The 18,182-nt window shown below is 45.4% G+C and overlaps 1 protein-coding gene across 3 annotated transcripts in view; it reads left to right on the top strand.

Moving 5' to 3' along the window:
• The window catches only part of GPRIN3 (GPRIN family member 3), a 34,178-nt gene extending 25,609 nt beyond the window's left edge, over window positions 1-8,569 (top strand). For all 3 annotated transcript variants that reach the window (XM_054633505.2, XM_054633506.2, XM_077177069.1), the window contains exon 2: window positions 104-8,569. In XM_054633505.2, coding sequence (XP_054489480.2) covers window positions 196-2,373 — 2,178 coding nt within the window. In that variant the 5' untranslated portion in view covers window positions 104-195 and the 3' untranslated portion in view covers window positions 2,374-8,569. The remainder of the gene's footprint in view (window positions 1-103) is intronic.
• The last annotated feature ends 9,613 nt before the right edge of the window (window positions 8,570-18,182 follow it).

Below are 18,182 nucleotides of genomic sequence, written 5' to 3'. Positions count from 1 at the left end.
CCGCTGCCTGCAAGTATTTCTCCTCACACTGTAAAATCAATTAGTTCTGGGCACTTTTTCTTGAATCTGACTGCTGCTAACGCTGTGTTTGTTTCATTAACAGATTAGCTTCACAGGAAGCCTGTCGTGGACAGCCTGCCCAGCGAGAAAACTCCAAGGAGAAGCCGAGGACAAACGACATCTTGAAGACAGTCCATGGGGACTGTACCAGACCCTCTGAGATCTGCCAAGCTTTCCCTGGTCTCAACTTCTGCAGAGGAGGAGCACCTGGGAGACCTGCAGCCTGCCAAGCACCAGCCCCAAGCCCCCAGTGCCGAGAGGGCCAGCAATGGTTTCCCGTGCGCGCCGTCCGGCTCAGCTGGGGTTTGCTTCTTCGACCTGACCTGCACAGGTGCTGCCAGCACGCAGAGGTGTGAGCAGTGCCACACAGATGATGACAGCCAGCAGGAAGCCTTTTCTCCCAGGCTGGCCAGCACAGCTGCAGAGGGGCATCCTGCAGATGTAAAGCCTGCTGGTTGTTCCCAGCCAGCGGGCATCCCGGCACCGGCAGTGCCAGCCCTTCCTGCCGCAGGAGCCCTCTTGGCGGGGCAAGGGCCAGAGATGATGCCAGCCCCCCAGAGCTCCCGGCAGTTTGTGCAAGGCAGCCAGGCCAAAACGAGCTCCCTGACACAGATAGATGACTCTGCCTTGAAACCTCAAGGAGCTGATGATCAGCCGGCGCTTGAAGTGTTAAATTATTCTTCCCCGGGTGATCCTGTCGGGGTTAATCAATTCTGTCATACTTCTCAGGCCAACCTTCTGCAAAGAGGGGAAAAAGACAGGGAGGCAGAGAAAAATGGTTCTGCTGTGTGTCAGTCAGCCTCAGCAGCAGGGCAAACCGAAGCTGACCTGGGGAGAGACTCTCAGAGCAGTCTGGAGGCAAAAGGTGGGACTGCAGACACGCAGCAGTCGCATCCCCCAGATAAAACTGAAGCGATGCAGAGCAGTGAGGCACCAGCCCAGTCTGGCCACGGGAGTCCCCATCCTGTACACAACCTGGGCCCCATGCCTGGGAGTCCAAACCCCACCCAGCTCTCCAAATTCAGAGAAACAGGTACAATGACAGCTCAGCCAGAGAGCAGCCCTCTTGCTCAGGAAGCTGTAAGCAGGACATGGCGGGATGCTGAGGTTCAGGCAGTGGCTACTGTGGAGAGCAAATCAGCTTCCACCAGTCCCAGCATCTTTGCTGCCTTCTTAAAAGGGAATCCTCCTCCAGAGGAGAAGGAAGAACTGCACATAATTTACCAAGGAGGAATGGGACTGAGCCAGGCTGCAGTTGCTGACAGTTTATCCTCACAACAAAAGTCTCCATGTTCTCCTGGTATCACATCAAAATCGACTGTTGTGCCTGTGACTGCTTCAGCCCAAACCCAGCCTGGGGTCCCATCTGATGTGGCATCTCCAGTATCAGCAGATAACACGAAACCTGTTGTCCCCTGCTCCCCTGCAGCTGTTACCTCTCAAGGAACATCTGTGGGTAATGCTGAAATGAGCAGTGCAGCCCGTGATGTCAAGGATGCTGCTCAGCTGCCAAAGGATGCTCCAGTCCCACCAAAGCCCATCCCAGCTAAGCAGCTTGGAGTTGACTCCAGTAATCAAACTCCACCACAGTCTGGGACTGGTGCTGGTGAGCCAAGCACCACTTCCACTGATGCTGTCCCAGGAGCCCAGAACAATGTGCAAGATCTCATCCCTCATGCAGGAAGCAGCCGGTCACCTTTACTCTCTGGCAAGGACAGTGAAGCCAAGCAGAAGGAGGTCCTGGGCAGCTCTGAGCAAAAGCCTGTGCAAAGCAAGGGTGGGAGTCAAGGGCAGGCCAGTCCTAACCAATCTGTGGTAAAACCAAAGGAAGAAAACTTGGTGGTGCTTGATCCTAAAGGAGGGCTGAATGTTGGCAGCCAGCCTGCTGCTGTCCGTGCAAAGGTGTGCCCACAGGATGCAGTGATTCCTGCTTCCTCCCAGGCTGTGCCAAACCTGGGGGAGAACAAAAAGCATTCCACCCCAGCCATGGAGGCCAAAGTACAGGTGAAGCAGTCCAAACACGTCAGGGATGTTGTTTGGGATGAGCAAGGAATGACGTGGGAGGTTTATGGCGCTTCCCTCGATCCAGAATCCCTGGGAATTGCCATCCAGAATCACTTACAGAGACAAATACGGGAACACGAGAAACTGATCCGGGCCCAGAACAGTCAGACCCGGAAATCCATTTCCTCAGATACATCCTCAAATAAAAAACTAAAAGGGAGGCAGCACAACGTGTTCCAGTCCATGCTGCAGAATTTTAGGCGTCCTAATTGCTGCGTCCGACCTGCTCCCTCTTCTGTGTTAGACTGACATGGTTTGCAGGGGTGCCTAAATACCTGTGGTGGTGGAGAGAATCCCTCCCCTCAAGTCCTGCTGTTTGGTTGTGTAATTGGGGTTGTGATGCAACAGTGGAAAATGATTTCCCTTTGTTTTCTGACTAGCCACATGCTCCATCCTGCCATTATTATTATTGTCACAGCTGGTGTATTTCCACGTTATGCCCCAACCTTGACTGCTGTCAGATGAAAAGTTAGGCACTTAGTAAAGCACAAATTTCAATTGCCACCTTGCTGCAGGGAGAGCAGCACCTTCTGATAAAGCAGGAAGCAGAGGGATTGTCAGAATTATGGGAATTTATTTATGTGCATTATGAGGTCTTACTCAAAGGGGTGGACTGAGGGAAGCTGAGGGAGGTGGAATTAAGGTTCAACAGCTGTAAAGACCTAACACAAGACAACTTTCCTGGTTTGTAAGTTACCTGTGCTGAGGCAGTCCATGAACAGGGTATGGACATTGATCACTGAGCAGCCTCACTTTGCTGATACTGTGGGCCGCCGGTCTCAGTGAGCCCCAGGGAGCCCGGTCCTTCCCCTCCTGTTGAAATGCAGAACCAGGCAAAGAATGAGGATCAAGACTGAAGGATTCTCTCTTTGGGAGAAGCTAAGTCTGTGCGATGTTGATGGCCAGAAGGGGAGGTGAGAGATGCTTTTTGTCCCCTGCAGTGGCCACTCTTGTGGTGTAAGCCATGGAGAGCGCATCGTAGATGGACCTGCACCCAGCAGGATGGTGCCCACCCTTTCTCTGCTACTCCTGCCAAGTCTTTAGAAAGCAGGGAGCTGTTCTGCCTCCTCAGGTGGGGTGGGCAGCCCCTGCTCCCAGCCTCCTGTGGCGCTGAGCACCTCTGTTCTAAGGCACTCTTTAAAGAGATGTGGATCTTTCTTCTCTCTCCAGAGATGCACAGTAATGTTTTCCCATAGCAGCAGGCTTTCCTGTGCATTGGGGTCCATGAGCCTCTATGTCTAGTGTGTTACACTGATGATTTTTTTTTTCCCCTTTTAAGTCCTTAGCCAACTTTACTGGGGTTTTTTTTCAGTATTTTGGTGCTTTTCTTGCTGCCTTTCATAACCCAAATACCATTTATTTAGCCTATGTGTTATTTTATTTTACCTAACACTCTATATTATGAACCATTATACTGTTAACTTGAAAAATTTGCAGCAGTACTGAAATCTTGAGACAATCTTTGCTGTATTTCTGAACTTAGTTATAGAAACTGCTAATAAAAGGTAGCTTAGTGACTGTTTCTCCAGAAGTATGATATACAATAATGTCTCAAATATATGTTGGTCTCATTTCTCAATAATATTTTTCAACTTGGGAAATGTGTTTCCCAGTAGCTTTGTAATTTGTCCACTAGAGTTCATTATGGGAGGCTGGGGAACTCCTGCAGTTTGTGGAAAATTTAGTTATCAATCCTGCAAAGCACTGATGATTTGGATATTGTAATCCTGCAGAGTACTAGAGTTAAATAGGAGATACTTTTAGTCCATTAAAGATTTTTCATGAATCATGATGATAATTTATTTCTGTCTCTAGTACCACACACTTGACTTACTCTGTAGATCTTACTCTTACAATTGACTCTAAATCTTACAGGTTTACACCATGTAAATGAGTATTAGTATCTTTTTTTTTTTTTGTGAAGTGAACCTGAAGTGGTCCCCAGTTATTTAGGAGGCCAGACTTCTTGAGTATATCAACTGCCAAACCTTCATAGTAGCTGGTTGGGGGCAATTTTTCCCCAGCAGAAAAGTGAAATACTGTAAGATACAACATTTTAACCCAGTGCAATGAAAAGTGTTGTCCCTAAGCATAGTACTGGATTGACTCCTAGTTTTCCTCAGATATATATATACCAAGGGGCTTTATGTCATGTCCTTGTTTAATTTCTGTATGTTATTTCAAGTCCTCTCCTACTTGTGGTGCTGGGTTTTTAATTCTGAAACACCACATTAGAGAGCGTCTTCCCACCTCTGCCTACCAGGAGGAAAGTCTCCAACCTTTTTTCTGTTAGTACTGCTGTTTCCACCCCTTCCTAGCAGTGTCTGAGATGTGAGTTTCATGTGAAATTCTGTGTGGGATTAATATTGACAGTATCATTAGGTCAGGTTAGTCGACAAGTTCAGTGTCTCTTCCCACATTGTGTCTGTGTCAGCCCTCACAATGTTCCCTGAGTTGCCTGCAGTTCTTGCTGTGTCCTGTCCAGGTCCAAGGCCCTGTGCTGCTCCTTTTGCCTCCCTTCTGCCCCTTCCCTGCTAGCTGCTGCCCAGCCTGTCTTCCTGTGAAGCCGTGTCCCTTGGCTCAACTCGTCCCCCTCTGCGTTCCCCTTGCTGTAGCTGTGAGCCAGCTTATTCTGAACTGTCCCTTTACAAATATGCTCAGTCTGAATATGCAAATGGATTGTCCTATATTTTTTTTCTTCCAGAGGAGAATAAACAGCTATCACTCATTCACTGATTTCCATGAATTTTATCCTTCAGCGCCAGCTCTGCGAAATATTTCTAGGATATAGGTATGAGTTGCTTTATTGAGAGCAAACTAGGCTTGGCAATGAATGAGCAGGATGCTGGGCCAGCACTGGACTTACTGCTTCTTTGCAAGGAATGAGAGATCTCCCCTGGTTCCTTGCAGCTTCTTTCAGCTGTGAGTCTTCAGTAGCTGGTCCACCCTCCCTTCCCCACACCAAATGACCTTTCTTCTAGGAAATTTCACCAGTGCATTCGTACTGCAAAGCTCCCATGGACAAGTTCCTGAGTGGATGCACCTGAACAGCTGCATGGGCATGACTGAAACAAAATGTGCTCAGCCTGTCTTCTGGGCAAATATGTGTGTGAGTGCAAAGATGCAAATTGTCCATGGCACTGTCTGGTGGTTGCAGAAGTCCTGCAGACGTGTGTTGGAAGCCAAGCAATAAAGTGCCAAAAGCCAACACATAAAAATGAGTCGATAAGCACCAGCACATCTCATGGAAAATATTTAAGTTTTGACTGTGCCTTGCTAGGGCAGACTGTAGGCAACCTGCTAGTTTGACACTGGTGATTAGTGCTTTCTCCTGCATACAATGTCCAGGTGACAATGTGAATCCTCACTGACAACACATCTTTCACCAACAGCAGAACAACCACGTTGGGGGTAGCAATTAGCAAATATTATGCATTTGAGTGTGCTTATGGCAGCCAAGAAAGGCTGTTCTTGGTGTCATGTCAGTCTCAAAAATGAAAATGCACTTGGAGTAGTGATATGGCAGAGAGTGGGTGGAGATGATCCGTGTGCCACCACCCCATTCTTTTTCTCTGCCCAATGACTCAGAATCACATTGCATTAGTTGGATGGGCGACAACCAAGGAAATCCATTTGGCCTAATAAAGAGAGGATTCAGAACAGAAAATCCTTTGTCATTCCCAAGAGCAAATATATATTTTAAAAAACCCCAAACCTGTGTTGCAACCTTGCCAGTTGAAATAACTCTTAAGTTTTTAATTTTTTTTTTTTTGTTCCAAGATGAGAGATTTAGGGAAACAAGTTCTTTGTCAGGAAACCCTTCCCTGTCATTGCATCTTCTAGAAAGGCCAATGTAGCAAGAACCATTAATAAAAGCAGTGAATAAGAATGGAAGATTTACTTCTAGTTTCATTCAGGGGGCTTTCCACTAGATGCCCCCTAGATCCAAAGATAAGAATAAGCACGTTTCAGTGTTGCCAATACAATACCTGAGCTGAAGGAACATCTCATTGCAGGCAATTTGCAATATAGTCCTGGGTTTCATGTGAGGCTGTGATAGCCATCTGTGTGCACTTGGTTGGGATCTGCCAGCTTTGTGTTGTTTGGGCACAATGCTGAAGTTCTGCCTCATTTCTGCTGACTTGGTTTGGAAAAGAATGGGGAAAGAGCTGAAGGGACCAGTAGGGCAATATCTATCTTCTCCATTTCAGGAGAAGAAAACATTCTTTTGAATACAGAAGAAACTGCTGAGAAACATGGGGAGGGAAGGACTAAAACAGAAGTAAAATAAAGTTGGTGTAGGTGCTTCACAATGAATTCCCATTTCTATGTCTGTTTTGCCCACTTGTTTTCTGACCTCATGTATTTTTCTATTTGTTGGCATCCCATGTCTTTTAGGAAAATGAATATTTCCAAAGGCTGTATATTTTGCTAGTATTTACAGATATATTCAAATAGGATTCAACAAAACCTCTAAGCAGTCCACCTGTTCGTTACTGCCATTAAAACATAAGAGCTTGTAAAATGCACTGTTTGAAGAAGTATATTGAAGGGATTCAAAAAATGGAATATATGCTCTGAAGATAGCTTTTCTCTTAAGTTTCATTACTGCGTTGAAGTGTTAAAGTTAGAGGTGGAAATCCAAATGACAATCAGTGTTGATGAGGAATTCAAATTGGCTGCCACTGGTTTTCAATTTGGAAACTTCATGGAATGTACCATACCAGTGTTTCATTAGTTAGCTCAGTATATGCAAGGTTTGTATGAAAGTACAAATTTTATTAACTTATTAACTCCATTATCTTGTTTTGTGTCTGTCCTTCCACACCTTTTAAAAATTAATGCAAAATGCTGCCACAACAGAGTAACTTTTGCACACAGCTTGTGGGAATGGCTGCTCTGAATGACAGACAACTGATTGTCAGACTCTGTGGGCTTACAAAGTGAAGGGCTGTGGTCGTTTCCCTAACTCCCTGTTTCAGTAACCAATCTCTGCTGGTTTATATTTTGGTGTCTCTGTGATGCCTGTATGTGTGGTCAGTATTTTCAGGTGTCCCAAAGACATGAAGGTAGATCCTTACCCAAATACTGCATACTACGAAATATCTCTGGTGCCATTGGATGCTGTGGTGTGACCTGAAGGTTGGGTCCTGTAACTCAAACTGGCTTCAATATTCTTTTAGGGGCCTCTCCCTTGAGTCACCACTGTAGGTGTTTAAAAGGAAGACTGAAGTATTACAGCTGAATTGAGCCAAACTGATTTTCTTTTTTTTTAACGCTGAGATATATTGTTTTTTCTGCTTTGTGTTTTCCTGAGTAGCTCTTCCTTCCTAGGGTTTATAGTGTGGATTTTGCATCAAATCCCAGCAAAGAAGATTTTGCAAAGTGAAACCTACTTTTCATCATTCAGGCTTCTTTAAAGAAAAGTGACATTATTACTGAGCCAAATCACACAGAGAGGAAATATGTTTTTCCTCTAGGAAAACTTCTGGTGTAGGTAAGCTTATGTGTGTGTCCCTGTTTAAAAGGCAAGTACATGTGTGCAGGTCTCATGCATCACTCATGCTCTAATATGATTTTTTTCCCTTTGCCCTTCTGATTGAATGCTGGAGGCTTGGCATTTTCCACAACCTTGAGGCAAGTTTAAATCCTTCTCCTTCTTGGGTCTCTAAAAATCAGACTGGAATCATCTGATCTCCTTAGGAACAGAATCACATCGACTAATATCCATTTGAAATGTGAGACCTTAGGTTTTGTTAGCTTTCTGCTAAGACTGACACTCCTTGGAGTAGAAATAAATGACAAATCTGCCTGCAAAGTCTCCAGCAGTTATCTGCTGCAGAATACGAGTATCGCTCAGATACTTCTCAGCAGCTTCTGCTGGAGGGTCTGCATGACACTTCCCTTAGCTCAGTTCACAATCAATAGTTTTAAGTCCATCAGAAGCAAGTTTAGACACTGCCCTGAGGAATTTCCATAAAATGGGAGAGAACTGTTTGTGTGTTTGTGGCACATAAAATCACTGAGTCTAAGTTGTGAAGTAAAGGTCTCAGTGACACTGGAGAGTACTGGGAGTTTCTGCCCAGAATTAAAGGTAGGAAGTGTATCTGAACTTTTAATTTCAAAAACTGTGGCCATGAGTCAGCCAGCATCAGAAGAAAACCAACTTGGAGGCTTCTAACAACAACTAATATTATTGTGGCTTTATTAATTTTATAGTTACACTGATTGAATGTGATGTACTGTACAAAATAAAGCTAGTCTTAGGCTACCAGGTGTACCATGGCATTCATTTGAGACATACCAACAAAAGTTTGCATGTGAAAAGTCTTAAAGTGATACTAAAGCAATGTTACCCACCTGACTGAGTCCCTTAGGAATTTAATGTTTTGCTGTTTCACATCTGGTTTCCATGCTGAGTACAATAAAATGAGCACTGTCTTAATTATTCTGGGTCTCTGTTTGTAGGCTGACATGGGAAAAGAAAGGACTTTTAAGAGTGAGCATTCTGCCAGAACTTATGGGTGTGTGTAGGTCAGAGCAGCTGTGAAGGGCTTTCTGGATTCAGGCCTGAGATCTGGCACCTTGCAAAGCTCAGTGTGGTGGTGGAAGCTTCCATGTGCTGTCCCTGCTGGAGAAGAGACCTGTCTGCTTCCTTCTGTGTCAGTGCAGTGCCTTTCCACAGCTGCTCATGAGCACAGGCCCTTCTTGCACCAGCTGCTGCTCCCCCTTTGGCACCAATTCACTCAGCCTTTCAGCAGCCCCCTGCCACAGAACCACACATTGCTCACCCAGCACAGCCAGCCCTGAGCCCAGGTGGAAAAGGCAGCGTTTCAACCCTGCGGTGTCACTGCTGTGGCAGATGGTCACCACCACCCACCAGCATGCCTGCACACCACACACAAATCCAAGAGCATCAGCATCACAATAACTATTTGCCAGCCCAAAAAAAGGGGAAGTTTTGTGTCATAACACAAAAGATCATAAGACAACAGATCATAGCAGTGTTCTGACTCAGTGCTGTTACAGATATGGTATATCCATGTACCTATCTTCTAGAAGGCATGAGGACCCCACCTTGGCACACACCTTCCTATGATGAGAGGACAGGAGCAGAACAGACTGAGATAATGCAGTTATATGGTGCCTCTGCTACCAGTGATGTTCTGTCTGCTCATCCTAAACTGGAGTCTATTCCCAAAAATAGTTGCTTGTGTTTCCTTATTTGTGCCTTGTAGTTGTCAAGGTGCTTCAACTAATTGCCCAGTCCTTTGGGCAATTGCAGAAGGTATTTTATTAATGAGCTTTGCTGGATTCCTTCTCATATGGTTCAAGTTTCTGCAGGCCAGTGCCTGCCAAACATTAGTCCCCAAGCTGCCAGAGTGGGGTCCTTCCCTGTGGCAGCTTGGTTCATTCAGCTCTGTGCTGCATTTGTCAAGGTCTCTTAGTAGGCAGGAAAGCTGAGATCTCCTTTTTGTACTTCATCCTTGCAGCTTTGCTGCAGTAAGGAAAAAAGCCTAAAGATCCCTCACCCTGAGGGGACTGACCCAGCAGAAAAAGGACTAGTGCAGAAAATAAGTTACCATCCTATCAAACCAATGATGACCAGTGCACATTTTCTGGCTGATGCAGACTTTGTCATATAAAATGGCAGTTTCAGAGGGATGGTGCCTTCAAAAACAGAGAATAAGTCTGGCTTCTTGTTCAAACACCAACTGATTTACTGAGGATGTGAACTTTCCAAACAGCCACACTACATCCTGGGGTATCTGCTAGAGAAACCACCATGACCTTAGGGATTCAAATGCCATCAAAATCACTCTGTGACAGGTATTCCACTCAAAATAGGCAGGATTGTGAGGGAAAAGAAGATTTCCTCAGCAAATTTCAAATTACTCCATCCTATGAGAGCCATAAAATTACTACTTTGGCTAGCCAATGTTTTAAAATGTAGGCACTTAAATCTGCAACTGAGGCGCTTACATCTGCAACTGAGTATTTAAAGAAATAAGATCTCAGTGGTGAGAAATGTAGGGGGCTCTTACCTCCTGTTAAGGTCAGGTCATGGAGACCTGTGGATGCTTGAAATGTTCACAAAACAAGCCACTGTTGATGTGTCACCTGTATGCAGTGTGATAGTAGGTAACTCATTGTAGGCAGCTCTCAGTTGCAGTGACAGTCTGCAGACCACCAAGAGAATGTTGCCAGCACAAATTAGGAAATGGTGATGGTGTGGTGATTGGATGGATGTTAGCAGGACTAGGGAAGAGGTCACTGCCCTGAATTCAGTGCTGGTGAGTGAGTGCACCCCTAGCACTGTGTTAAATTCTGGGCCCCTCGCTTTAAAATGTCCATTGAGGTGCTGGAGCATGTCCAGAGAAAGGCAAGAAGGCTCGTGAAAGGTCTGGAGAACTCATCTTATTGAGCAGCAGCTGAGGGAGCTCCTGTTGTTTTGTCAGGAGGAAAGGAGGTTCAGGAGGCACTTCATCCTTCTCTACAACTCCCTTCATGAAAGGAGGGTAATAAAGCCTCATTTGGCGTTATTATAAAGCAGAGCAATCGGGCTCAGGAGCTCAGTCCCTGGGTAGGGACCGGGTGCCCGAGGCTGGCTTGCTCGTGCCAACGCCACGGGGCTGCCATCTAGCAAGCATGGTGATTATCAGCTCTATAGTGATTGCAAGCTCTCAGGATTTCAGCTCTGCTTGCTAGGTAGTGGTGCCCTGGGCTGGAGGCTGCAGCAGATGGAGAGAGAGGAGAAGGAGAAGGCGCAGGCTGTTCCACGGAGATGGCTTTATTTGGGGAGGTCTGTGAAGGGTCTCTGCTCTTCTTCTTCCCCAACTAATGGGGTACAGAATGCTTCTTTTATAGGGTTGGAAAGGATCCAAGCTTGACCAATGGGTAAGGGGTTAACATGACATTGCCTTATAGGGTTACAGAGATAGGTTAAGGGCGGAGGACAGGGAAACTGGAATTTTCTTTTGCTGTTTCAGCATTCCTATGGTTCATATCCTCCATGGTGCTTTTCCTAAATCTATGGGGTTTACTACAGGAGGGTGCAGTGAGGTGGGTGCTGGTCTCTTCTGCAGTGTGAGGACCAGAAGAAATGGCTTTCTGCTGAGGCACAGGAGATTCAGATTAGATCTCCGAAAAATACTTTGCACTGTTAGGTGGTCAGGCACTAGAATGGGTTGACCAGGGAGGTGGTGGAGCCACCATCCTTGGAGGTGCTCCAGAGGCGTCTGGATGTGGTGCTGGGAGACCGTTTAGGAGTTACCATGGTAGTGTTGGGTGGATGGTTGGACTTGATGATCTTAAAGGTGTCTTCCAACCTTGATGATTCTAAAACTCTGTGGTATGCCCCATTGTTACTCATATTTCAGCAATGTTTGTAGGAATGCTTGTGTCACAAAGCACATCTCTTTCTAAAGCATCCTTCACACTTACAATAGACAAATGAAGTAGGATCAGCTGCTTGGGAAAGCAGGTGCCAGCCTACAAAAGAATTTGACTTTTCTGTGCCATCTTAGTGATAGATTTTCTTTTTTAAAAAAGTTTTCTAATAGCCTGCTGTGGATTGCAGCACAAGGAAGGGATTTGGGTCATTCATGCTGAGGTTTTGCCTTAATTCCATAATTCTTTTTATTTCTTTTCCTAATTAGAAACCTGCTCATGGCAGTGTTTTTTTCTTTCAATCTGCTTACATAACATCAGAAAGACAGAGCTGAGCAGTTAAGGACAGGCTGGTGAAAAACACCCTGGCAGCTGGAGCACAACCATTGAGCACCCACCTTTTCCCTCAGTGCCTGGTGGAGAATGGCTGGTGTGCAGGAATGTCTGCTGGGTTCTGCAAAGCCCCCACACCTGGGCTGAGCCAGGAACTGCTGGACTGTATCACCCTGGCTGTGAGAGAGAGGAGAGACCAGGTCTGCCTGGGAACCGGCAGAGGTGAGGCCATCCATGAAGCTGCTCCTCCTGGGGTTTGGGAGCTCCTCATGTTTCTTCCTTTCTTGTGTCCCTTACTTTTTCAAGGACAGCTACTGAGTTGCCAGTTAATGAGACAAATTGCTTAGGTTTAATAAGTCTTAAGCTAGGGAAAAGCCTCTAGGGAGATACTGTCTCCATGCTTTGGGTTACTCACCCTACTCAAACTCCTGGGCTCCCCTTAGGTTTTGGGCACTGTGAGTGCCTGCTCTGTAGGCAGAGGCTGGTCAAAAGGCTTTCCCTTTTTTTTCTGGCTGCAGGAGAGGAAAAATGGAGAATAAATAGGGCTGACACTTGCTCAGGTCATATCCAAATATCTCCCTGCACCTGGTGTGACTTTTTTCAGCTATTTAAAGGAGAAATGCTGGCTAAGAAAGCAAAGATCTGTATAGCAGTTTAGGTAAGCCCCCTGTAATGAGTCCTACAAATGACATAAGGCAAATACAAAATATGCTCTAATCTTGCTTCATTACATGAAATATCCTTTATTACAGGTTTATCTCTTTGCCTTCACTGACATGGTTCTGCTTGCTTACATATTTCCCTGCTGGGAAAGCCTTCTTGGTATTCACCCTAATTTTCCTGCTGTACAGCTTATGCACTGACAGACTGTACCTCCTTCCTGCACTCATATTAGAGAGGAATAATGCACTCACTGTAGCTGAAGCCCTCTGAAATCACTATCCTCTGCATTCTCATCTTGGGCTGTATTATCCTGGGAGCTGACAGTGCTGTCTCTCTATCCCCTCCCAAACTCAGCCACCTTTCCAGCTTGGCTCAGTTGATGATGAAGGACAGCTGAAAAGTGAAGTGGTTGGTTTTCCACTCTTGTTTGCTGCTCACTTTTTGGACATTGCCATGAGTGATACTGGCAGCTGCCTTGCATTTCCTAATGTACATTCCTGTGCTTTGGGGACATATCCTGAAGTCACTAAACTAAGTGCAGCTACCTGGCTTTTCCTTCCTGGGCTGGATGTGAATAAGTAGCCTCTTCCCCATCTGTCACTCATCTCCCTGCCCTTGCAAAGCCAAAGCCAGGTTCTCTGGCCTGTTCCCTTTTGCTAGCACAGGTGGAGCACAAAGCAGTCCCATTTTTTTTTCACTGGACAGTTCTCTGAGATGGCACACTTTCCAAATGCACAAAGCTGCAGTGACTATCTCATAATGTCCATTCCTTTGCTTTCAGGGAGAAAAACTGTGCCATTTCATTTGTGTATTTTCTTTCCAGCCTGGTTCAATACAGGCTGGAATAACTACTGCAGGCTAATTGATGGCACTATAGAGAGAGCCTCCAAAATTGAAGGCAGTCCCTAAATGGTCTTAATTTCTGCTGAACTAGAAGCTGGAGCTTTTGTAGAACCTACCCCTGACAAAAGGAGAGCTATGTGGTATAGATACAGCTTTTTTGAATAGCTACACATATGGAGGTTGTGTCCAGCTTCAGCACAGCTGGTCCTTTCTGTCTCCAGTGTAGGCTCAAATAGAAAATGGAAGAATACCTTTATTGAATCCTCCCTCTACTGGGGTACACTTGTCTCTTCTACTTGTCCAAGCACATATAGAGTGGCACAATGTACACACTGCTCTTTCCTGGCAGTCTGCTCTGATCACACACTTTTCTATTATTGTGAGACATTCAATACCAGCCCCAGAAGAGCTTTCATACTTCTTTAACTTGTTTGGCAAGTTTTGCTTGAATAAATTATTTGAATCTTTCAGTGCTGTGACCTATTTCCTTGAAAGGTCATCTACCCAACCAACCTCCCAAAACTACATTTCTAGGGGAAAAAAGAGGCTTGGTTTCAATGTCCTTGCCTGAGAATGGAGCATGTACAACAAACAAATGTGATTAGAAAGAAAGCCTCAGAGCAGAGCTTTGCTTGGATAGTTAAGAGAAAAAGTCTGTGGAGAAAGGAATAGGCTGGTTTAAATGCTCCTTTTCCTAGGATGTTCCACACCTTTCCAGGCAGATGAGCTGTCTTTTGCAAAGGCATTTCAGCACTGTTAGAACAGTTCTGTTTGGCTTTCAAAAATCAAGTGATTGACATGTTTTCCAACATGCTGCAATGTGCATGAAAATGAACTATAGCTCATTAAAAGAAAAACATCTATTTCAATGAAAAGCCTCTGAGCAGCTTTCCTGTAACATTGGTTTCTAACCAGTGGCCTTGGCAGGTTGGACTTTGCAAGGACAGTGAGAAAGGAGGCTCCCATCTTTCCTCACCTTTGCAAACACCAGGTGAGTTGGTGATGTGCATTAAGCTCAGGAGGCAGTAGAGGCTCTGACAGGTGGGGAGAGAGCAGGGGCACAAGTGCTCTTCATTACTTGAGTTTGGTGAGCAGCAGGAGCTAGGAGCCATGACCCTAAAGGCATTTGATGAAGATGCAGTGAGCTGTAGCAGACACTTATGTGTAACGTGGGGCTAAAGATCCCCCTCAGGAGAGATGGGGAAGCTTCCAGACAAGATGTCTATGCTGCAGGTAAGGTACAACATGGAATTCTTGCTTATGTGATGCCTTTATTTGAGGTTGGTTCAAAGGGCTGTGAAACTTTGTCAAGAGGAGAGGATGGAGAGTCTGAGTTGAGAGGAGAGACTCAAGTGTAGGATATTGTGCTCCATGGAGTGTATGGTGTTATTAATGCATAGTAATTTAAAAGTGCAGCTTCAGGAAGAGGTTTTGATTCCCAGCATAGGAATAAGGTGGTTTGAGATGCTTGACTGAATGTATGGCTCTTGCTTTGCAAGCCAAGAGTAAGAGCAAGTAGAGTTAAGTCCAAAGAAAAGAAGGACAAAGAGCCAAGGCTGCAGCTGTGTCTGTGCCCCCACCAGCCAGGCCAGCCCAGGGAGTGCAAAGTGGCTCAAGTGTGTGGACTTACCAGAGAGGCACACAAAACTCTGTAAAGCTATGCTTTCCCCCAGAAAGTTTACTGTTTCCCTCTCTTTTTCTTGCCATCAGACACAGCAGTAAAAAGAAGTAAGAAATCCCTGGTAGCTTGTTTGCATTGGTTTTAATGGGAGAAGAATGTTGTGACTGAGGTTTGAGAAAAGGCAGATGTAGATTGATTGGGTCACTTCCTAGAGTTAGAGAAATGTGACACAACAGCTTTTTCCTGTATAAAAAGGTATTGTCAGCACTTTTTTTAGCATTAAAGCTCTAGCAGAAGAACAAAAAGGTGCTCTGGTATTTTGGGTGTTCTTGGCAAGATACATGGAATTGCCATGTATTTTAAATGAGATCTCTTTAAATAGAGCAGAGTTCCTGAGTCCTCTGTCTCTCATCCTAGCCCTGCCTGCCTTGTTTACCAGGGACTGAGCACTGCCTGCAGGTATACAGAGCACACATTGATTTTAATGTCACACTAACACAGTGCACACAAACACCATGACAGTTCCTGGCAATGGCAGCACCAGCCATGCTGTCACATGGATATTTAACTCTATCTCCCTCTGGCATGCAGGGCCTGCAGTGGATCTGCCCTTGCAGGAGTCTGTGGGGGGATTCTAACAGGGTGGGGAGAAATGTGAGGTTTAGCTCTCCAAGCTGCAAAGATTGCCTGAATTGGTGCTTTCAGCATAATCGATGTGGCTGTATGCCTTAAACCTGCAGGTAGCTCTAAATCTTTTCTTGCAGTGCAAATTAGTATCTGACTGGAGAATCAATTTTAAAGCTCTAAAAGACTTTTGGCAATAATTGTGCACAGAACTGGGTCCTCCCCTGCTGTTAGCTATGGTGCAGCATAGAAAAGCTGGGAAGAGTGAAGGTCATTTTTTCTTTATTGTTTGTGCAAAAGGGTAAGCCTCCAAGCTTTGCTTCTAAATGAAGCAAATCAAACCCTTTCTCCTCCTAACTTTTAATGAGCTGTCAAAGCTTGACAGAAATCTAGAGGAAACAGCTGATCTTGGCAGGATTCTTGCATTGCACTACAATTTATAGTAAAGAGGGCAACTGTGTTGGCCCAAGGTTTATTTCTCACATGTCTCGTTCCAGTGAGCAGTGTTGTCTCTGCCTGCTGACCAGCAATGGAGGGGTTAGTTTTAGGACTGTGTCACTTTGTATGAATTCCCTTCAAAGTAGCCAACCTATCAGTTGTGAAGGCAATTTTAACTCTCAGTTGCTTAGATGCCACTTGTATTATTCCGAAGCCATTGGACATTAGGGAATCTTGGGGACTACTGTGTAGGTAGGTTTCAGCTCATGATTTATGCAAGATTTATGACCCCAGCATGGGTCTTCCAAGTCTTACTCTTAATGTCTGAGAGAGAGAGAGTGAGTTCCTAATCTTCAAATTACCTGCCATGTTTAGAGAAAGTCTTTGCTTCCGTGTCCCTTATAACAGAGGGTGCAGGCATTTGCTCCTCTGTTTTAAGAGAACATTATTCTCTTAGATGGGATGATAGCAGGGGAGCCAGAAAATGCTGCAGTCACACTGCAGGACATTTTATAGCTTTTGTACTGAGCCCAAGCGCTAAAACCCTATTCTCTTCAATGTAGGAAGTGCTCGGGTTTGGGTTTTTTAAAACCACCAGCTGTTCATCATCTCATGGCGTGGACAAGGTGCAATGTATGAGACATTGCTGGCTGTCAGATATCAAATAGTGTCAGTGGCAGAGTCCAGGAATATTCAATTATTCAACTCAATCACCTGGGAGTGTTTCACACAAGACCAGTTATTTCCAGCTCAGTCAGCTGGGTGCAGAAATTAGTTTACATGTTTTTTCTGGCATCTATTAGGCAAACAATCTTTTCAGGTGACTAGAACAGTGCTTTCTGGTGATTAAACCTCCAGAAGATCTTCTTTTCAGTGGGGTTTTTCATGTCTCAAAGGGCACAGTCTCACAGAAAAGAATTCCTTCCAGAAGCTGAGCTTGCTTCCACAGAGCTCAACAGGGAGCAAAGGCCCCAGGCTTATCTCCAGTGAGTGGAGGCTGACATCCCCTTGCTAAGTAGACAAAATGAATGAATGGGGAACCTCTGCTGATTAAATGCATTAAATAACGATGCTTCCTTGGAAGAATGTGTAAATCAATGCTTGTCTTTCAATTTGCCCAAGCACCTTCCATACAAACCTGCAGTGGCATCACCCAGTGGCATCTCTCCATCTCTGATGCTGTGTGGGGACACTGCACAGTGTGTCCTCTGCAGAAGGGTGAATGAGGCCCAGGCTGCCCTCAAGCAGTTCATGCTTTGGTTACTCTTCAATGACAGCTTACATTCCTGCCTGCATCACTAGGAAAGGAGATGGCCACGGCTTTTCTTGACAGAGGGCAAGGTTGGGGGAAGCCTGCTGGAGCAAATGTCCTGTTGCCTCCATGTTGGCCTTAGGGCCAAGCTGTCCCTTTGCAAGGTGGACACAGCCTGGCAGCTGGCCAGCAGCCAGCTCTGCCTGGGATTTTTGCCTTGCCTGAGAAACGACAGCTCCCTCCTGTCCAGGCCAGGTGTGATGTTATGCTAATGTGGTACTCTTCCTCAGATCACATGTGGGGGCTGTAGAGAATGGATTCCCTTTGGCTTAATCCTACCTCTACTTTCCCTTTTCAGTTAGAATTCCCTCTGCAAGCTTATCTCTAGTTCTACTCTTTAATCTTAAGGGTTGATAATACTAAAGAAATTCCTGGACTGTGGGCACTCCAGGAGAACCTTGGGCACCAGAGCACCGCAGCATTGCTCTGCAGGGAGATTCTTACCAGGAAACAAAATTAAGAGCTTTAATTCCCTTCTGAAAGGCAGAGGGAATCTGCATTTACCTATTCTTCAGCATCCTATTTGGCTTTTAGTTCAGCCAGCCCCTGGACTGCAATTGGCAGTGCTCTGGACATTGCAATCGACTCGGACGACTGCCCTGGAATGTAATGAGACTGCAGTGCATTGAGAATAATAATTCACATCATACTCCTCAGCTGCACTGCATTGTCCTTTTATATTAAAGGGCAGGGACTCTGGTTTATGCAGTTTCCTCTGAGGAGTCATATTAGGTCTGACTGAGTTGGATTTGAAAACAATAAAAAAGCATAGCTGCTACACATATGTGGAAAAATCACCTCTTTCTTCCTGTTCTAATCAATGAGCTGTCTACA

The sequence above is a fragment of the Agelaius phoeniceus genome, chromosome 4, assembly GCF_051311805.1.
Source record: "Agelaius phoeniceus isolate bAgePho1 chromosome 4, bAgePho1.hap1, whole genome shotgun sequence".
In the NCBI taxonomy this organism is placed as follows: Eukaryota; Metazoa; Chordata; class Aves; order Passeriformes; family Icteridae; genus Agelaius; species Agelaius phoeniceus.
This window is presented reverse-complemented; position numbering and strand designations above follow the sequence as displayed.